Below are 22,599 nucleotides of genomic sequence, written 5' to 3'. Positions count from 1 at the left end.
ACTTTGTGTCCCTAAGGTGAATAAGAAGTCTGCGGGTCACAGAGCTTTCTCTTATCGTGCCCCTGTTCTGTGGAATGATCTTCCTGCATCAATAAAACAGTCAGATTCTGTAGAGACTTTCAGGTCCAGACTTAAGACGCACTTATTTTCCCTTTCGTATGGCTAGCGAACTGGTATAGTATGTTACTATGCTTTTTACTCTTTTAAATTCATTTTATTAGTAAATGGAGCGTGCCGCGGCCTCAACTTTATTTAAATTCTGGGTCTTTTAGTGAAGCTTAGGGCTAGTGGCCGGCGATCACCTTAGTATTTCTTCTGTTTTTCTTGTTGTTTAATGCTGACAAATTATACTGTTTTTGTTGTCTTTCTGATGCCTGATTCTGTTTTTTTTTTTTCTCTCTGTTTGAAGTGTGGCTCCATCAAGAGATGGGAGTGGTGGTGTCTGTTTCTGTAACCCTCCTGTCCTGTGCACCGGCAACATTTCCTGTATATTCGTTTTGTGAATTGTTTTGTAAATTGTGTGGGTATCATGGCCCAAGCAGAGGGTCGCACCTTTGAGTCTGGTCTGTTTGCAGTTTCTTCCTCAAATCATCAGAGGGAGTTTTTCTCACCACTGTCACCTGTGTTTTTGCTCTGGGGGTTGGTAAGGTTAGATCTTACTTGTGTGAAGCACCTTGAGGCAACTTTGTTGTGATTTGGCGCTATATAAATGATATCAATCAATCAATCAATTTTTTTATATAGCGCCAAATCACAACAAACAGTTGCCCCAAGGCGCTTTATATTGTAAGGCAAGGCCATACAATAATTATGTAAAACCCCAACGGTCAAAACGACCCCCTGTGAGCAAGCACTTGGCTACAGTGGGAAGGAAAAACTCCCTTTTAACAGGAAGAAACCTCCAGCAGAACCAGGCTCAGGGAGGGGCAGTCTTCTGCTGGGACTGGTTGGGGCTGAGGGAGAGAACCAGGAAAAAGACATGCTGTGGAGGGGAGCAGAGATCGATCACTAATGATTAAATGCAGAGTGGTGCATACAGAGCAAAAAGAGAAAGAAACAGTGCATCATGGGAACCCCCCAGCAGTCTACGTCTATAGCAGCATAACTAAGGGATGGTTCAGGGTCACCTGATCCAGCCCTAACTATAAGCTTTAGCAAAAAGGAAAGTTTTAAGCCTAATCTTAAAAGTAGAGAGGGTGTCTGTCTCCCTGATCTGAATTGGGAGCTGGTTCCACAGGAGAGGAGCCTGAAAGCTGAAGGCTCTGCCTCCCATTCTACTCTTACAAACCCTAGGAACTACAAGTAAGCCTGCAGTCTGAGAGCGAAGCGCTCTATTGGGGTGATATGGTACTACGAGGTCCCTAAGATAAGATGGGACCTGATTATTCAAAACCTTATAAGTAAGAAGAAGAATTTTAAATTCTATTCTAGAATTAAGAGGAAGCCAATGAAGAGAGGCCAATATGGGTGAGATATGCTCTCTCCTTCTAGTCCCCGTCAGTACTCTAGCTGCACCATTGTGAATTAACTGAAGGCTTTTTAGGGAACTTTTAGGACAACCTGATAATAATGAATTACAATGTCCAGCCTAGAGGAAATAAATGCATGAATTAGTTTTTCAGCATCACTCTGAGACAAGACCTTTCTAATTTTAGAGATATTGCGTAAATACAAAAAAGCAGTCCTACATATTTGTTTAATATGCGCTTTGAATGACATATCCTGATCAAAAATGACTCCAAGATTTCTCACAGTATTACTAGAGGTCAGGGTAATGCCATCCAGAGTAAGGATCTGGTTAGACACCATGTTTGTAAGATTTGTGGGGCCAAGTACAATAACTTCAGTTTTATCTGAGTTTAAAAGCAGGAAATTAGAGGTCATCCATGTCTTTATGTCTGTAAGACAATCCTGCAGTTTGGCTAATTGACCTTTCTAATTTTAGAGATATTGCGTAAATGCAAAAAAGCAGTCCTACATATTTGTGTTGTGGGCTGGGGTGTTTGGCTGGCTTGGTTTTTGTTTTCTGTTTCTCCCACCAGGTGGTATGCATTCAGGACTGAGTGGCTGAGCATTAGGACCTCACCCTGAACACCTGAGGCTTGTTTTCATGTGCAGGTCATCAGGACTCACAGCTGTGGTGTATTTTGTCTTGATCAGAGATTGCTGCATTTAAACCTTGAATGCACAGTGTGTGATTGCCAGGAAGTGTTTGCTGATTGCGTGCACCTTTGAGTTGTGTCTCTCTGTGTGGAGTTGGACTCACCTCCATGTTTTCTTTCTTCACAGAGTTGGTTTGTCGCGGCCACCTGGGGGGTGTTGGCGGGGTCCCTGGGTCCGAACTGCTGTGGCTCCGGACCGTTTGCGCTGTTGAGAGCGCGCCGTGTTTCCACCTCACCAGACCGCGGACTTTAGTTGTTTAGCACGTCACTCACTGTTATGTTTATTAAATTCTGTTATCCTTTGAACCGTGCTCTGCTTATTTTATGCTGGGTCCTTTCAAACGCTGGGTCGGTGCTCCGACCGCGTCTGAAACATAACAATTTGCTTAATATGCGCATTGAAGGACATATCTTGATCAAAAATGACTCCAAGATTTCTCACAATATTACTAGAGGTCAGGATAATGCCATCCAGAGTAAGGATCTGGTTAGACACCATGTTTCTAAGATTTGTGGGACCAAGTACAATAACTTCAGTTTTATCTGAATTTAAAAGCAGGAAATTAGAGGCCATCCATGTCTTTATGTCTGTAAGACATTCCTGCAGTTTAACTAATTGGTGTGTGTCCTCTGGCTTCATGGATAGATAAAGCTGGGTATCATCTGCGTAACAATGAAAATTTAAGCAATGCTGTCTAATAATACTGCCCAAGGGAAGCATGTATGAAGTGAATAAAATTGGTCCTAGCACAGAACCTTGTGGAACTCCAAAACACTGCAGCGCAGTGCCTTTAATACCTATGGCATGCTCTAATCTCTGTAATAAAATTTTATGGTCAACAGTATCAAAAGCAGCACTGAGGTCTAACAGAACAAGCACAGAGATGAGTCCACTGTCTGAGGCCATAAGAAGATCATTTTGTAACCTTCACTAATGCTGTTTCTGTACTATGATGAATTCTAAACCCTGACTGAAACTCTTCAAATAGACCATTCCTCTGCAGATGATCAGTTAGCTGTTTTACAACTACCCTTTCAAGAATTTTTGAGAGAAAAGGAAGGTTGGAGATTGGCCTATAATTAACTAAGATAGCTGGGTCAAGTGATGGCTTTTTAAGTAATGGTTTAATTACTGCCACCTTAAAAGCCTGTGGTACATAGCCAACTAATAAAGATAGATTGATCATATTTAAGATCGAAGCATTAATTAATGGTAGGGCTTCCTTGAGCAGCCTGGTAGGAATGGGGTCTAATAGACATGTTGATGGTTTGGAGGAAGTAACTAATAAAAATAACTCAGACAGAACAATCGGAGAGAAAGAGTCTAACCAAATACCGGCATTACTGAAGGCAGCCAAAGATAACAATACGTCTTTGGGATGGTTATGAATAAGGTTTATTCTAATAGTTAAAATTTTATTTGCAAGGAAAGTCATGAACCCTCTGTCAGGAAGGTTTTCAACTCCCACCTCCAGGAGAGCTTCTCCCAGATCCCGGGGGAGGTTGGAGACATGGAGTCCGAGTGGACCATGTTCTCCACCTCCATTGTTGATGCGGCCGCTCGTAGCTGTGGTCACAAGGTCTCTGGTGCCTGTCGCGGCGGCAATCCCCGAACCCGGTGGTGGACACCGGAAGTAAGGGATGCCGTCAAGCTGAAGAAGCAGTCCTACTTATCTTTGTTGGTAGGTGGGACCCCAGAGGCAGCTGACAGGTACCGGCAGGCCAAGCGTGCCGCAGCCCGTGCGGTCGCAGAGGCAAAAACTCAGGTCTGGGAAGAGTTCGGGGAGGCTATGGAGGAGGACTATCGGTCGGCCTCGAAGAGATTCTGGCAAACCGTCCGGCGCCTCAGGAGGTGGAAGCAGCTCTCCACCGGCACTGTTTACGGTGCGGGGGGGGAGCTGTTGACCCTGACTGGGGATGTTGTTGGGCGGTGGAAGGAGTACTTCGAGGATCTCCTCAATCCCATCGTCACGTCTTCTGAAGAGGAAGCAGAGACTGGGGACCCAGAGGCGGACTCATCCATTACCCAGGCAGAAGTCACCGAGGTGGTTAGAAAGCTCCTCGGTGGCAAGGCTCCTGGGGTGGATGAAATCCGTCCTGAGTACCTTAAGTCTCTGGATGTTGTGGGACTGTCTTGGCTGACACACCTCTGCAACATCGCGTGGCGATCGGGGACAGTGCCTCTGGATTGGCAGACCAGGGTGGTGGTCCCTCTGTTTAAGAAGGGGGACCGGAGGGTGTGTTTCAACTATAGGGGGATCACACTCCTCAGCCTCCCCGGTAAGGTCTATTCCAGAGTACTGGAGAGGAGAATTCGACCGATGGTCGAACCTCGGACTCAGGAGGAGCAGTGTGGTTTTCGTCCTGGTCACAGCACACTGGACCAGCTCTACACGCTCCATCAGGTGCTCGAGGGTTCATGGGAGTTTGCCCAACCAGTCCACATGTGTTTTGTGGATCTGGAGAAGGCGTTCGACGGTGTCCCTCGGGGCACCCTGTGGGGAGTGCTCCGGGAGTACGGGGTCCGGGGTCCTTTGCTAAGGGCTATCCGGTCCCTGTACGACCGCAGCAGGAGCTTGGTTCGCATTGCCGGTAGTAAGTCAAACCTGTTTCCAGTGCACGTTGGCCTCCGCCAGGGCTGCCCTTTGTCACCGGTTCTGTTGATTATTTTTATGGACAGAATTTCTAGGCGCAGCCAGGGTGTAGAGGGGGTCTGGTTTGGGAACCACAGAATCTCATCTCTGCTGTTTGCGGACGATGTGGTTCTGTTGGCTTCATCAAATCAGGAGCTTCAGCGTGCACTGGGGCGGTTTGCAGCTGAGTGTGAGGCGTCCGGGATGAAAATCAGCACCTCCAAATCTGAGGCCATGGTTCTCGACCGGAAAAAGGTGCTTTGCCCTCTTCAGGTCGGTGGAGTGTCCTTGCCTCAAGTGGAGGAGTTTAAGTATCTCGGGGTCTTGTTCACGAGTGAGGGACAGATGGAGCTGAGATCGATAGATGGATCGGTGCAGCGTCTGCAGTGATGCGGTGGCTGTATCGGACCGTCGTGGTGAAGAGAGAGCTGAGTAGGGGGGCAAAGCTCTCGATTTTCCGATCCTCACCTATGGTCATGAGATTTGGCTCATGACCGAAAGAACGAGATCGCGGGTACAAGCGGCCGAGATGAGTTTCCTCCGCAGGGTGGCTGGGCGCTCCCTTAGAGATAGGGTGAGGAGCTTGGTCACTCGGGAGGAGCTCGGAGTCCAGCCGCTGCTCCTCCACATTGAAAGGAGTCAGTTGAGGTGGCTCGGGCATCTTTTCCGGATGCCCCCTGGACGCCTCGCTGGAGAGGTGTTCCGGGCACGTCCCATTGGGAGGAGGCCCCGGGGAAGACCCATGACACGCTGGAAGGACTACATCTCTCGGCTGGCTTGGGAACGCCTTGTTGTTCCCCCGGAGGAGCTGGGGGAGGTGTGTGTGGATCGGGAGGTCTGGGCGGCTTTGCTTGAGCTGCTGCCCCCGCGACCCGACTCCGGATAAAGTGGAAGAAAATGGATGGATGGATGGAGGAAAGTCATGAAGTCATTACTAGTTAAAGTTAAAGGAATACTCGGCTCAATAGAGCTCTGACTCTGTCAGCCTGGCTACAGTGCTGATGCTCCATGTCTTCCATGTTTTTATTTATTTATTTATTCTTGCTATGCATTTTAACTTCTTAAGTCTGTTTTATTTGTTTTTATTAGTTTTACTGTTGTTATATATTGTTATGTTGTGTTTTTTTTTACAGACTGCACAAATGAAATTGCTCCCCGTGGGATTAATAAAGTTGTTGATTGATTGATTGATTGTAGTATAGAGGACTTGGTATATCCTGAAATGTTACTAAAAGCCTTTATCAGTTCTAAAATAGCTGCAATAGATTTCCTAATTCGAGAAACAGAATGACATTGTCTGCATATAGTGCCACCTAGTGTTCAATATGGTGAACAGGTTTTCCAGAAATTTTCATCCCCAAAACTAACACCTGCATCAAATCAGATCTGCTCGTTGGTCTGCATCTAAAAAGGAGTGATCACACCTTGGAGACCTGTTGCACCAAGTGGACTGACATGAATCATGGAGAGAGATGTCAATTGAAACAAAGGAGAGGATGATCAAACTCTTAAAAGACGTAAATCATCACGCAATGTTGCAAAAGATGTTGGTTGTTCACAGTCAGCTGTGTCTAAACTCTGGACAAAATACAAACATGGGAAGGTTGTTAAAGGCAAACATACTGGTAGACCAAGGAAGACATCAAAGCATCAAGACAGAAAACTTAAAGCAATATGTCTCAAAAATCGAAAATGCACAACAAAACAAATGAGGAATGAATGGGAGGAAACTGGAGTCAACGTCTGTGACCGAACTGTAAGAAACCGCCTAAAGGAAATGGGATTTACATACAGAAAAGCTAAACGAAAGCCATCATTAACACCTAAACAGAAAAAAACAAGGTTACAATGGGCTAAGGAAAAGCAATCGTGGACTGTGGATGAATGGATGAAAGTCATATTCAGTGATGAATCTCGAATCTGCATTGGGCAAGGTGATGATGCTGGAACTTTTGTTTGGTGCCGTTCCAATGAGATTTATAAAGATGACTGCCTGAAGAGAACATGTAAATTTCCACAGTCATTGATGTCTTTTTCCTGGTTCTCTCCCTCAGCCCCAACCAGTCCCAGCAGAAGACTGCCCCTCCCTGAGCCTGGTTCTGCTGGAGGTTTCTTCCTGTTAAAAGGGAGTTTTTCCTTCCCACTGTAGCCAAGTGCTTGCTCACAGGGGGTCGTTTTGACCGTTGGGGTTTTACATAATTATTGTATAGCCTTGCCTTACAATATAAAGCGCCTTGGGGCAACTGTTTGTTGTGATTTGGCGCTATATAAAAAAATTGATTGATTGATTGATTGATGATATGGGGCTGCATGTCAGGTAAAGGCACTGGGGAGATGGCTGTCATTACATCATCAATAAACGCACAAGTTTACGTTGATATTTTGGACACTTTTCGTATCCCATCAATTGAAAGGATGTTTGGGGATGATGAAATCATTTTTCAAGATGATAATGCATCTTGCCATAGAGCAAAAACTGTGAAAACATTCCTTGCAAAAAGACACATAGGGTCAATGTCATGGCCTGCAAATAGTCCGGATCTTAATCCAATTAAAAATCTTTGGTGGAAGTTGAAGAAAATGGTCCATGACAAGGCTCCAACCTGCAAAGCTGATCTGGCAACAGCAATCAGAGAAAGTTGGAGCCAGATTGATGAAGAGTACTGTTTGTCACTCATTAAGTCCATGCCTCAGAGACTGCAAGCTGTTATAAAAGCCAGAGGTGGTGCAACAAAATACTAGTGATGTGTTGGAGCGTTCTTTTGTTTTTCATGATTCCATCATTTATTCCTCAGAATTGAGTGATTCCATATTTTTTTCCCTGTGCTTGGTCTAAAAAAGTAACCGTTACTGACTGCCACAATTTTTTTTTCCTGATTTCTTATAGTGTTTCTTAAAGCCAGAAAGTTGCCATTTGATATGACTTTAGTTTTGTGTCATGTCTGTGATCTGCTTTTTTTCTACAAAATTAAACAACTGAACGAACATCCTCCGAGGCCGGTGATTCCATCATTTTTTCCAGGGGTTGTATACCCCTCAGAAAGAGAAGACAGAGTGAAGAAGAGGTCTGTAAAAAAATTAGGATCATCCATGTTCGAGCCATAAATATTTACTAGATTCAAGTTGGCTGTTAGTAATGAGCCCTGAATAATTAGGTATCTCCCAAGTTTATCCTCAGTTACTTTAAATATTTGAAAAGGAATTGAACTGTGACTGAGAGTCATAATGCCCGTCCACCGTGACGCACGTGTCTGCTTGCTGTCCTCATGTGGAAATACATAAAAACATATATCGCTTTTGCGACAGGCTGCAATGAGCAAGCGCACAGTGCGTACACTGACAGGCTTTCCCAATTGAAAAGGACCTCCAGAAAACGTGGACATGCAGTGAGCAATCTGAATGTCATGGTACCCACGTGAGCTCTGTTCCACATGACGCAGTGTCTGTGCTGCAGTGCACCGCTCACAGGACACGCATGTCAGGCCGGGCATGTGCCGCAGGACTATGACAAGCCAACAGTGCAACAAATATGCCACTTTCAGTCATATATCGCCAAAAATACACCATAACAAACACCCTTTTGTCAGTTATTACTCCGCTTTTATCGCCGTAATTAAAGACGATGAAAACTTCCTCATACGTCGCCCAATTTCTCTTTTTTAAAATATGTTTATCTCCTTGTTGATTTTAAGCATTTTACACTCCTGTTATAACACAGTGATCTGTATTGCGTCCACTTTTATTTATATCAGCCTGGTGATTTTCACTAATTACACACCAATATCTAGTCTATCAGTGTCCGGTGATTGTAGTAATTATTTATATACCCAGCTGGACATAATAAGACATAATGAGAGCGCACTGCTTCCATCATGTCATTTCATGACTGTATGTCTGTGACCATGGGTCATATACAGAGGCACAGAGGGATCATATTGTATTGTCCGCTCAATTGGAGGGATTAAATATTGGAAATTGCATGTTTTATATGGTGTGTGGTTTTCAGTTTGTTTCACCACAGCAGCAGCACACTGTGGTGCAACACGTTGCAGTTGCTCGCACTGTGTTTGTGCACGCGCACGAGCATACACAAATCATTGCAGCGGGATTATTCACACCTGCCCAACCGTGTGTCCCTCCCGACGTCAGCTCGATGTTTTTGTGCTTCACTCATTCGGGCTGTTTCGCTGTGATTCGCCCTGATTCATACTTACTCGTGCTGTGTGTGAAGGGGCCCTTATAGCAGGGAAGATGTGAAAAGCAAAAACAAACATCTTGCCTGTGTTTAGTTCAAACCTCACCAAAGAAACAGCTGGTACTTTCTTACAAAATAAAAGTCCACTCTGACCACCAATAATAACCAACTATTTACTCATTCGTATACCAAAAGGGCATATGAGTAAACCAATCACCAGTAACTATTAAACAGAAATTGACATAGTGCAGTATTTATTGATTCGACCCTGATAGTAATACAACATGCAATAGTCATAACCTAACGTGAATCACCCTCATTGGCCACTGTAACACTGTCTCTTTTTTTTAATATTATGAATTTATCAAATATTTGTGGTTTATCAAATCAAAATCAAATCAATTTTATTTATATAGCGCCAAATCACAACAAACAGTTGCCCCAAGGCGCTTTATATTGTAAGGCAAAGCCATACAATAATTACAGAAAAACCCCAACGGTCAAAACGACCCCCTGTGAGCAAGCACTTGGCGACAGTGGGAAGGAAAAACTCCTTTTTAACAGGAAGAAACCTCCAGCAGAACCAGGCTCAGGGAGGGGCAGTCTTCTGCTGGGACTGGTTGGGGCTGAGGGAGAGAACCAGGAAAAAGACATGCTGTGGAGGGGAGCAGAGATCAATCACTAATGATTAAATGCAGAGTGGTGCATACAGAGCAAAAAGAGAAAGAAACACTCAGTGCATCATGGGAACCCCCCAGCAGTCTAAGTCTATAGCAGCATAACTAAGGGATGGTTCAGGGTCACCTAATCCAGCCCTAACTACACTCAACAAAAATATAAACGCAACACTTTTGGTTTTGCTCCCATTTTGTATGAGATGAACTCAAAGATTTAAAACTTTTTCCACATACACAATATCACCATTGCCCTCAAATATTGTTCACAAACCAGTCTAAATCTGTGATAGTGAGCACTTCTCCTTTGCTGAGATAATCCATCCCACCTCACAGGTGTGCCATATCAAGATGCTGATTAGACACCATGATTAGTGCACAGGTGTGCCTTAGACTGCCCACAATAAAAGGCCACTCTGAAAGGTGCAGTTTTGTTTTATTGGGGGGATACCAGTCAGTATCTGGTGTGACCAGAGTTGATCAGGTTGTCAATTGTGGCCTGTGGAATGTTGGTCCACTCCTCTTCAATGGCTGTGTGAAGTTGCTGGATATTGGCAGGAACTGGTACACGCTGTCGTATACGCCGGTCCAGAGCATCCCAAACATGCTCAATGGGTGACATGTCCGGTGAGTATGCCGGCCATGCAAGAACTGGGACATTTTCAGCTTCCAAGAATTGTGTACAGATCCTTGCAACATGGGGCCGTGCATTATCCTGCTGCAACATGAGGTGATGTTCTTGGATGTATGGCACAACAATGGGCCTCAGGATCTCGTCACGGTATCTCTGTGCATTCAAAATGCCATCAATAAAATGCACCTGTGTTCTTCGTCCATAACAGACGCCTGCCCATAACATAACCCCACCGCCACCATGGGCCACTCGATCCACAACACTGACATCAGAAAACCGCTCACCCACATGACGCCACACACGCTGTCTGCCATCTGCCCTGAACAGTGTGAACCGGGATTCATCCGTGAAGAGAACACCTCTCCAACGTGCCAAACGCCAGCGAATGTGAGCATTTGCCCACTCAAGGCGGTTACGACGACGAACTGGAGTCAGGTTGAAACCCCGATGAGGACGGCGAGCATGCAGATGAGCTTCCCTGAGACGGTTTCTGACAGTTTGTGCAGAAATTCTTTGGTTATGCAAACCGATTGTTTCAGCAGCTGTCCGAGTGGCTGGTCTCAGACGATCTTGGAGGTGAACATGCTGGATGTGGAGGCCCTGGGCTGGTGTGGTTACACGTGGTCTGCGGTTGTGAGGCTGGTTGGATGTACTGCCAAATTCTCTGAAACGCCTTTGGAGACGGCTTATGGTAGAGACATGAACATTCAATACACGAGTAACAGCTCTGGTTGACATTCCTGCTGTCAGCATGCCAACTGCACGCTCCCTCAAATCTTGCGACATCTGTGGCATTGTGCTGTGTGATAAAACTGCACCTTTCAGAGTGGCCTTTTATTGTGGGCAGTCTAAGGCACACCTGTGCACTAATCATGGTGTCTAATCAGCATCTTGATATGGCACACCTGTGAGGTGGGATGGATTATCTCAGCAAAGGAGAAGTGCTCACTATCACAGATTTAGACTGGTTTGTGAACAATATTTGAGGGAAATGGTGATATTGTGTATGTGGAAAAAGTTTTAGATCTTTGAGTTCATCTCATACAAAATGGGAGCAAAACCAAAAGTGTTGCGTTTATATTTTTCTTGAGTGTATAATCTTTAGCAAAAAGGAAAGTTTTAAGCCTAATCTTAAAAGTAGAGAGGGTAGAGAGGGTTTATCAAATGTGTACGTTTGTTCATTGTATGTTATCAGCAGTTTAACAGCGGTCTTATCCCATGTCGTAGTCCTGCGGCCTGCAGCTGCTGACGCACCGAATCAAACTGCCTCCTCCGTTTGTGAACTTGTAAAGCCCCACCTATAGATTTTGTACAAAATGTCCGCCTTTGTTCTTGCAGCATTCATCCTGACCACCTTCTGCCTGTAGTTCTGGAACCTGATTTTTAGGACTCTAGGCAGCTCCTCTTTGGCACAATGCGGTGCGCTCTCTCCAGGACTAACGGCATCCTCAGTGGAGCTATGTCTAGTGCGTCCGGCAGCCAACTCTCCAGAAACGAGCAGGGGTCCATACTCTCCGCTCCCTCGAGCACATTTACCAGCTGCACCTTGTTTAAGCATGATCTCGTTTCCATGTCAGTTACCTTATTCTCCAGGACTTTGTCTTTCCAATTTCTCAACCGTGTCTGCCAGTGTGGTGTAATCATCCCCTACAGCAGAAAGATGTGCCTCTGCTTCTACAATTCTTTCAGCACAATTCTTGAGCTGAGTTTTTGTTTATTCCACCGCTTTCAAAATCACATCACATCTGCCCGAGAACTCATCTATTAATTCATCAATTGCAGTTATGATTTCCTTCTTGACTCAACTAAGTTCACTTTCGTGTTCCGGGCATGAGGCCACAGATGCAGTACCGTCTTCTTGGCTAATGCTTGCTTCTTCAGCAGGGTTAGCTTCTTTGCTGACTTTTTATTTAACCAGAAAAGTCCCATTGAGATTAAAAACCTCTTTTCCAAGGGAGTCCTGGGCAAGAGGCAGCAAAGGTTCCAATTACATATGCACAGGTAAAATGACAAACATTATGATAAACAATTGCAGTTTGATAACGTTGTCTCAAGTGCTCTCAGCCTGGACTTAAAGTTGCTCATTGAAATAAGTTCAGTCACTTTCCAGTCTTTTTGCAACATGTTCCATGTTGAAGGCGCAGAGTGAACAAAAGCCCTTTTTCCCAGATCAGTGTGAGCATGTGGAACAGAGAGCAACAGATTATCATTTGAATGCAAAGAATAAGAGTCGACACTCCGTTTGATTAAATGACAGATGTAGGAGGGTAAAAGTCCAAGCATGGCCTCATAAATAAAAGAATACCAATATCCCAGTCTTCTGGTGGAGGTGGACAATGAAGGCCATCCTACTCGAGAATACAGTTCACAGTGCTGAGTCAAGGCTCTACAGTTGGTAATAAACCTCAAAGACGCATGAAAATTAAGTAAGGTATGTCTTCTAGAATATATTCCATTTCTAAGGTAGAACTCTACTAGTGTATACTAAGGTATATCTAAATATCTAAAAAAGGAAGAGTAGAATAGAGTAAAGTAGAGCCACTAAGGTGCCTGGTCTTGAGAACCAGGAATGGTAGGTTGAAAAGCTTTTGTATCCCATGGGAACTCTCCCTACCCACCCAAGTGGCTCAACAAAATGGACATATCATAAGAATATATCATAAGACATATAATAAGAAAATAGAATTCATATATAAGTGATATTTATACAATGAGGGTAATAAACAACATATACAAGAAATATGGTTATTATATAATATTATAGGAGTAAGCTTCTAAAACCTAAATACTAATACTAAAATATTAATACAGGAGAAGATTGTAGTATACGTATACTTAGTTTGTAGACTAGTAGTAAAGTAGTAGTAGGCTAAGCTTTAAATATGGTTATATTATTATAGAAACAGAAGCTATGGTGTAATATGTTAGGTACCTGTCTAAAGTAAAACCCATTAGCTTATCCGTTAGCATGATAAACAGCATCAACCTTGTGAAGACATTGAGCTGAAGCGTTCATATACGACAGGTCTCCATAATCTAAAACTGATAAAAAAACGTTGCAAAGACAAGCCGCTTTTTGCTTCAAATGAAAAACAAAATTTATTTTGATAGAAAAAGTCCAATTTTAGTTTGAGCTTTTTAACAAGATTGTCAACATGAGGCTGAAATGTGAGGGAGTGATCAAGAAAGACTCCAAGGTATTTGTACACATTAACCACTTCTATGCCATTTCCCTTTAAAGTAGACACTGTGGGCAGAGCTCGAGGGACTTTCTTGGTGTTTGAAAACAGCATCAGTTTTGTCTTGTCAGCATTAGTTTTAGCTGCAGAAGTGTGAGCTGGATCACATTAAAAGCTTTCTGCAGAGAATCAACAGTTTTAACAAGGGTCAATCCAAAACAATAAATGATTGTGTCATGAGCATAAAAATGCATATTAGCATCTGACACATTTTGGCCTAGTTCATTAATGTACATAACGGACAAGAGTGGACCTAATATTGAGCCCTGTGGCACCCCCTTGTGGACATTTAAAAATTCTGAACACAGACCATCACAACTTGAGTCTTGTCATGCAAATAGTTTGTGAAGCAGGAACAGCATCATTAAATCATCCAAAAGAAATAAGCCTGTGCTTTAAAACAGCACAGTCCACAGTGTCAAGAGCTTCTGACAGATCAAGAAAAGTGAAGCACAACACAACTTTTTATCAAGAGCAACAAGTATGTCATTAATGACTTCAGTAGAAGCAGATAGTACTGTGCTTTTTCCTGAAACCTGATTGTAACTTTGAGAGATGTTTGTTGGACTATAACTCTTTTAGTTTATCACAAACAAGAGATTCAAGAATTTTTGATAAGACGCATAAATTGGCTATTGGCCTGTAATTGCTTGAAACTGCAGGATCTCCTCCTTTTAACAAATGGGTAACAAAAGCTGACCTCCAAACTGATGGAATTTCCTTGTTTCAGATTGAGAGATTAAAAAGGATTCAGTCAGAGGCTGTGAATTTCAAAAAGTATGGTTCTATCACGTCTGGTCCAGGAAGTTTCTTAACGCTTTGAGAGCTTTATGCACTTGTTGCACAGTACGAGGATGAAAATTCAAGGATCTCATGAAAATGTTGGAGGATCTGTGCAAGACGTCACAGGCTCTGCACCTGTAGAGTCGAACAAGGAACCAGATGATACAAAATGCTTGTTAAAGCAGTTTAAAATCTCTGTCCTATCATAGACTGGGACTAAGTCTTTTAGAATAAACTTCGGGAGAGTCTGAGAACTTTTGTTTACAGAAAGAGACTTAATAACTTTCCAAAATTTCTGTGGATTATTGAGGTTCTCAGTTGTGACAGATAAGTAAAATTCAGATTTTGCCTTTTTAATGAGAGAAGAACATTTATTTCGTAATTCCCTAAAAAAGACCAGTCAGCAGCAGCTGTTTTCCCTTTATTTTGCTCATCTTCATAGTCGGCATTTCTTCTTCACAAAAAATATCCGTCTGTGCTACCAAGTCACAAGTCTGTGAACTGCAACAGGATTTTGTACAAAAATATATCAGAGCAGGGTGAAGCGTGACTGTCTCGCTGGCAGCCTTTACCAGAAGTCCGCTTTGTAGCCATTTTTAAGTCATTTCTATTATTGTTGTTGTTTTTTTTTGTATCTTTGTTGTTTGTTATTCTGTGATGTCACGGGCACCACGATGGAAATAAGTATGTGCTTTGTTGTGCCATCCTCGTGCAATAAAATGCAAATTAATTATTTAAAAATTATACAATGTGATTTTCTGAATTTTTTCTTAGATTCTGTATCTCACAGTTGAAGTGTACCTACAGTACAACTTACAGACCTCCACATTCTTTGTAGGTGGGAAAACTCACAACAATCGACAGTGGGTCAAATACTTATTTGTCTCACGGTATAATGCCATTGTTATGTTATATCATGTATTTTGCCAAATCAGTCAATCAGTATCTGTAATGTAAGAATGTTAGACAAATTGACAGTGAAGAGTAATTTTTGTTCATATAAATCTGATTAGAAATGTATTGAGCAATTTAATTATTTATGAGCTTGGTGAGAATAAAGTCGTTTTTTAAAGCTTGATAAAATGTCACAGTCAACTCAAAGTAACCAGATGACTATAAAAGTCGATGTTTGTGATCAAGAACAGTGTAATGTCCAGTGCGGCCTGTTGGTTCCCTGAGTGAACACAGTGTGGATGTGGTGTCCTGAAGGGGGCACTGTGGGACTCACCACGCTCTCTGCCAAGTTCTGGATGAGGGAGTCATTTCTCACGTACACGTTCTCTTCATATTCCTTGATGTAATAATTCAGATAAGTGAGGTCACAGGAGCAGGCCCAGGGATTGGCTGAGAGGTAGAGATATGGCACCTCCTCCTTCTGACCGAACCAATCATCTGGCATCATTGCGATCTGAAACAAAGAAAAAAATATATAAAAGTCTAACGTGAGGATTATTAGTTCATAAATTCACTGAAAAATAAAATGAAGCATTTAAATTGAAACATTTTACTCTGATGCGTTAACACTCACTGCCTGCAGGTGGTGCAACAACTCAGTTCTCATGTGATCAGAGTCCTCTTTTTAAAATCTCACCTTGTTGTTGTCCAGGTACAAAGTCTCTATGACAAGAAGGGGGTGGAGCAACAAGGGCGGAAGCACCCTGATACGGTTGGACGACAGATCCAAGATCTAGAAGGCAAAACAGACAAGAAAAAGGAAAAAGGAAGTTTTATTCTGAAAGAATGTTAGCCAGCTTTTCCCCACTGTAAATGCTATACTATGGTTTCAAACATGCTCACCTTTTATAAATGTCTTCGTGGTTTCAAACATGCTAATTTTATGGCACACTGACATCACGTGTCCCACAGCGTGAACACGCTCACACACACTCATGAGCGCCACTGGCTTAGCTTATGACAAGCTAAAAGTGGACGCTCTCGTTATGGCCAAACAACTGTCCACAGTTTCTGTATATTCTGTGTTAGTGCGCGCCCATGGCCGCTGTGCTTGATGAATTCCTGCGCAAAAAGTAGTTCCCAGATAATTGTGATATACTATTACAGTGAGATAATGAGGATATCTCATCTAAATCAATTCTAAACTTTACTGGTAATAAAATTATAAAGAGAACTTAAGTTTTAAGAGTGGCCGTAATAAATATTTAAGAAACTTAAAAGTTTATGAGCATTGTAAACATTGACACGATGGAGTTTTGCAGAAGAGTTCAGAAAGATACAGTCAGTTGCCCAGTTTCGGGTCACCTTTTTAAAGTCCCGCTATACGGAGCCATAATGCAGCTGAATGTCCTTTATTGTGTATTGTTGTATTGGGTATTTGGATGTTATCTAGCTGAAAAAGTCAGGATGGTGTAGCCCTTCTACTTAAAGTGTGAAGCCACATTATGTGTGGTGCAAATATTTGCCCGGTTCTGGATCACGACACTCTGTGTCACTTTGGGTTCATTCCTGGCATCTGGCTGGAGCCCTTCTAATGCAGAATGATACACACTGTGCCCGACAATGTGTTTTGAAAACAAAATGATATAAATTATACTTATTAAATGAGAATTTACTTCGTTTCGAAAAGCACCGTTCTACGTTTTTACGAGCAAAAAATGTTTACTCAAATTTGGTGGCATTCCTTAATAAATGAAGATAAAATAAAATCTGTGGTAATAAACATTCTTGGATTTTGACATCTCCCCCTAAGCTTTTAACTCAATGCAGTGGGTCAGGATACTTGCTATGATTTTGCACCTTATATTGTTAGAGATGAAGAGGAAAGGAGGGTTTTAAATGTGTGGAGGTGAGATTTCTCCCGAATTAAAAAGTAAAAGCCCCCACATTCATGTCCATTCGTGATGTTGAGATGAGCCCCAAAGTCCACATGGATCACAAGTACAGACACGAGGCTGCTGCTTCAGTGATCCACAACCGGCACATTTTCACGTCAGAGATAAATGCATGTAGCAATTAAACAGTAAGACATAATGTTGTGAAAGTGTAGGAACATGGACCCACAATAGGGGGCGCAAATGAACGGACAATGGAGGAAGTCAAATAGCACTTTTACTGTTGTGAAATAAGCACAACAAACACAACAGATTACAATAATAGACAATAAAGTCAAATCACAAAGGTGTCATGTGGGCAGGCTCGAAGATAGAAGACGTCTGTCCAAAGCAGAACCGGAACCACACGATTTCCTCCGCCACCGAACCCCGGGAATACTGGAGCCGCCAAGTCCCGAACTCCCAGGTGGCCACTGCCTCCGCTCGTCGGATCTGGTACTGCTGGCGAGGAACAAAAACAGTCAGATGTGGGTGCGCCTGCACCCAGCAACACGTATGGTGGAAAAACCACCTCCACCTCTCGTCAGGAAAACACTGGTTAGTGCAGGAATGTGAGTACTTATCCAAATGGTCCAATACAGTCTCCTGCTGTTCTACTCACTATCTGCATAAAGGCAACAAAGTATTATGGTCAAAAAGACAACACGATTGGCTGAGTACGTTACCTCCTCGGTAGAGCGATATCTCGGCAAAGAGGTGGAGATGATGTCTTGCTGATATACCGATGCGGATCAGATGATTGGTAACAGCTGTCGCAGGTGACAGCTGTCACCCCGGCTGCTCCTGTGAGGTGGCAGCGCCCTCTGGTGCCTGGAGCCCGCACTCCAGGCAGGGTGCCCTCTGGTGGTGGTGGGCCAGCAGTACCTCCTCTTCAGCGGCCCACACAACACATAACACACTGACATTTTCTACCCAAGTAAGTAAGTATTTTCCCACTCTAGAACCAAAAACACTGAATGGCTAACTCACCTTTGCTATGTCATAGAGATCGTTACTTTCACACTTGCATGAATGAGTGAGTCAGAAAACGTGTGCACACCACGGAGACCGGCATGTTTTGATTCCTCTGCTGATCACAAGGACGGCTGGATCCGGTCGAGCTTGTGTTCGTTTGTAGACAAAACATCAATCTTTCCATTGGTACCAAGTATTAGCTTATTTGTGCTGATTCCGAAAAATGGCGGCGCAAAAACTACAGCAGTGATCCGGAACTGGGCAAGAGACTGTACGATCGGAATGTTTTGATGACCATTTCCAGTTGAGGATGAAGGACTTAGGTGTTAAGTCAGAACAAGAAGCTGCACTGAAAGAGATCAATCTGGGACAAAGAGACACATTCTGTGTTGTTGCTCCAAAGAGAGCGGCACGCTGAGCAGGGTGGATGCTCACCTTTATTAACATCTTCATGGTTTCAAACATGCTAACTGCACAGCACCAACATGCAAACCTTTAGCTTGCTGAGGGTCGCAAACGTGCGGTCGCTCAGGGACTCGATGGCGTTATTGTCCAGGTAGAGTTTGGTGAGGGAGGGGCAGGCAGTGAAGGAGCCATTGGGGAGGGACGTGAGGCGGTTCCGTCCCAGACGGAGGACATTGAGACTGTGCAGAACTGGAACTGCACTGGGAATCACCTCTGGAACCTGCAGCAGAAAACAAGTTCAGAAAATGGACCCTCAGTAAATATTGATTACTCAGCTGTTATTTTTAAACTGGTTTCCGTCAGAAAATATTGATTATTGAGTTGTTGCTGTTGTTGCTTTGAACCTGGTTTCCAGTCAAGTCGATCTCATAGATCTCTGTGAAGACCTGGAAGGACACCCAGGACAGGCTGGAGAATAGGTTTCTGGGAAACAGCAGAACCTATGAAGTAAAAATATTTCAGATTCATCTGAAGCATTTTCAGTCAAAAGTTTCATCTAATAAGAACATCTGGTAGATCTCAAGAAACTCTTTTTGAAGTCAATGTAAAAAATAAATAAATAAAAATGACGAGAGTATTCTTTATTCGATTGTTTTGAGTAAATTGTTAGCAGGTTTCGAAAATGAATGTATGGCAACATCTAGTGGTCAAGAGAGGAAGTGTACATTGCCCAAACCAAATGATGTGGAAGCAAAAAAATTACTAAATGACAAGTTCAGCTTTTTAATGTAAAATCATTTTAAAGTTTGTGTACACTGGAAAAATACTTTTCTGACTAAAATGCGTTTTTTTTTATTTTATTTGATGCTCTTACAAATTTTTGAGGGCAAAAAATCCTTTTTGCTGAAAACTATTTTGTTTATTCTCATGAACAATAAGATTTTTATTGATTAAAGCAAATAATCAATGCGAGCTTGAAGTTTAACTTCATTTGGGGTTTAGTTACACTACCTTGGTTGTTGGTTTGAATCCTGGTGGCACGTCACTAAAGCCGGCGGCGGTACAGTTCTCCTGCAGCTGATGGTCTTTGTCCCGGTCACTGAGACAACCGGGCACCGCCGTCACCATGGCAACGTGAGCGAGGACAACGAAGAGACGCATCACTAAAGGAGCTCTGCGCGTCATGGACATAAGACATGAGTGGACAGAGCCAGCAGTTATCAGCTCTGTGTCAGTGGACAGACAGGAGTGGGCGGAGCCAGCAGCTATCAGCTCTGTGTGTCTGTGCTTTGATTGACAGGGGGTCAAACAGGAAAGTCGATAGAAACGTGCCTTCTGCTGATTCCTTCTTGGACACAAATGTTCCTGCTTTTTAAGAAGTTTCATCCTAACTTATCAAATACTCGTTTTTCTCAAATGTGTGTCTTTAAACTTGAACTGAATGTAATTAAAGTCTTAAAGTGGGTGTCTGGGTTCACAGGTGATGACATCTGTAAAGTGAAAGGCCGCGGTTTTAAAGACATATATGATTGATTTATAGTGAGATGAGGCGTTACGGAGTTATTGTGCAGAAATATAACATTTACAGGCGGATATCGGACAGACCAGGTGAAAACCATGATAAGCAGGGGGTTATTAATAACTGCTGAGCGGGTTATTATTAACACAGTTGAACAGGTCATTATTAACCCTGTTGAGCAGGTTATTAGTAACACTGTTGAACGGGTCATTAATAACTCTGTTGAACAGGTCATTAAGAACTCTGTTGAACAAGTCATTATTAACACAGTTGAACAGGTCATTATTAACCCTGTTGAGCAGGTTATTAGTAACACTGTTGAACGGGTCATTAATAACTCTGTTGAACAGGTCATTAAGAACTCTGTTGAACAAGTCATTATTAACACAGTTGAACAGGTCATTATTAACCCTGTTGAGCGGGTTATTATTAACCCTGTTGAGCGGGTCATTAAGAACTCTGTTGAACAAGTCATTATTAACACAGTTGAACAGGTCATTATTAACCCTGTTGAGCGGGTTATTATTAACCCTGTTGAGCGGGTCATTAAGAACTCTGTTGAACAGGTTATTATTAACACTGTTGAGCGGGTCATTAAGAACACAGTTGAACAGGTCATTATTAACACTGTTGAGCGGGTCATTAAGAACTCTGTTGAACGGGTCATTATTAACCCTGTTGAGCGGGTCATTAAGAACTCTGTTGAACGGGTCATTATTAACCCTGTTGAGCGGGTCATTAAGAACTCTGTTGAACAGGTTATTATTAACACTGTTGAGCGGGTCATTAAGAACTCTGTTGAACGGGTTATTATTAACACTGTTGAGCGGGTCATTAAGAACTCTGTTGAACGGGTTATTATTAACACTGCTGAGCGGGTCATTAAGAACTCTGTTGAACGGGTTATTATTAACACTGTTGAGCGGGTCATTAAGAACTCTGTTGAACGGGTTATTATTAACACTGCTGAGCGGGTCATTAAGAACTCTGTTGAACAGGTTATTATTAACACTGTTGAGCGGGTCATTAAGAACTCTGTTGAACGGGTTATTATTAACACTGCTGAGCGGGTCATTAAGAACTCTGTTGAACGGGTCATTATTAACCCTGTTGAGCGGGTCATTAAGAACTCTGTTGAACAGGTTATTATTAACACTGTTGAGCGGGTCATTAAGAACTCTGTTGAACGGGTTATTATTAACACTGTTGAGCGGGTCATTAAGAACTCTGTTGAACAGGTTATTATTAACACTCTTGAGCGGGTCATTAAGAACTCTGTTGAACAGGTTATTATTAACACTGCTGAGTGGGTCATTAAGAACTCTGTTGAATGGGTCATTATTAACCCTGTTGAGCGGGTTATTATTAACACTGTTGAGCAGGTCATTAACACTGTTGAGCGAATCATTAACACAGTTGAACAGGTCATTAATAACCCTGTTGAGCGGGTTATTATTAACACTGTTGAGCGGGTCATTAAGAACACCGTTGAGCAGGTTATTATTAACACTGTTGAACAGGTCATTATTAACACTGTTGAGCGGGTCATTAAGAACTCTGTTGAACAGGTCATTATTAACACTGTTGAGCGGGTCATTAAGAACTCTGTTGAACAGGTTATTATTAACACTGTTGAGCAGGTTATTATTAACCCTGTTGAGCGGGACATTAACACTGTTGAGCGAATCATTAACACAGTTGAACAGGTCATTAATAACCCTGTTGAGCGGGTTATTAAGAACTCTGTTGAGCAGGTCATTAAGAACTCTGTTGAACAGGTTATTATTAACACTGTTCAGCAGGTTATTATTAACTCTGTTGAACAGGTCATTAATAACCCTGTTGAGCGGGTCATTATTAACACTGTTGAGCGGGTTATTATGAACACAGTTGAACAGGTCATTAATAACCCTGTTGAGCGGGTTATTATTAACACTGTTGAGCGGGTTATTATGAACACAGTTGAACAGGTCATTAATAACCCTGTTGAACAGCTCATTATTAACCCTGTTGAACAGGTCATTATTAACCCTGTTGAACAGCTCATTATTAACCCTGTTGAGCGGGTTATAATTAACCCTGTTGAGCGGGTCATTAAGAACTCTGTTGAACAGGTTATTATTAACACTGTTGAGCGAATCATTAACACAGTTGAACAGGTCATTAATAACCCTGTTGAGCGGGTTATTATTAACACTGTTGAGCGGGTCATTAACACTGTTGAGCGAATCATTAACACAGTTGAACAGGTCATTAGTAACTCTGTTGAGCGGGTTATTATTAACACTGTTGAGCGGGTCATTAAGAACACTGTTGAACAGGTCATTAGTAACTCTGTTGAGCGGGTTATTATTAAGACTGTTGAGCGGGTCATTAAGAACACTGTTGAACAGGTCACTAGTAACTCTGTTGAGCGGGTTATTATTAACACTGTTGAGCGGGTCATTAAGAACACTGTTGAACAGGTCACTAGTAACCCTGTTGAGCGGGTTATTATTAACACTGTTGAACGGGTCATTAATAACTCTGTTGAACAGGTCATTAAGAACTCT

The 22,599-nt window shown here is 42.7% G+C and overlaps 1 protein-coding gene across 1 annotated transcript in view; it reads right to left on the bottom strand.

Annotated features, from left to right (window-relative positions):
- The window catches only part of LOC117504788 (platelet glycoprotein Ib alpha chain), a 29,251-nt gene extending 9,337 nt beyond the window's left edge, over window positions 1-19,914 (bottom strand). Inside the window, exons 1-5 of the mRNA XM_034164285.1 lie at window positions 19,540-19,914; window positions 18,933-19,028; window positions 18,617-18,808; window positions 15,912-16,007; window positions 15,549-15,728 (exon numbers count right to left, since the gene is read on the bottom strand). Coding sequence (XP_034020176.1) covers window positions 15,549-15,728; window positions 15,912-16,007; window positions 18,617-18,808; window positions 18,933-19,028; window positions 19,540-19,914 — 939 coding nt within the window. The remainder of the gene's footprint in view (window positions 1-15,548; window positions 15,729-15,911; window positions 16,008-18,616; window positions 18,809-18,932; window positions 19,029-19,539) is intronic.
- Window positions 19,915-22,599: the final 2,685 nt, after the last annotated feature.

Source organism: Thalassophryne amazonica, chromosome 23, assembly GCF_902500255.1.
Source record: "Thalassophryne amazonica chromosome 23, fThaAma1.1, whole genome shotgun sequence".
In the NCBI taxonomy this organism is placed as follows: domain Eukaryota; kingdom Metazoa; phylum Chordata; class Actinopteri; order Batrachoidiformes; family Batrachoididae; genus Thalassophryne; species Thalassophryne amazonica.
The sequence above is the reverse complement of the archived record's forward strand: the minus strand, read 5'-3'. Positions and strand labels throughout refer to the sequence as shown.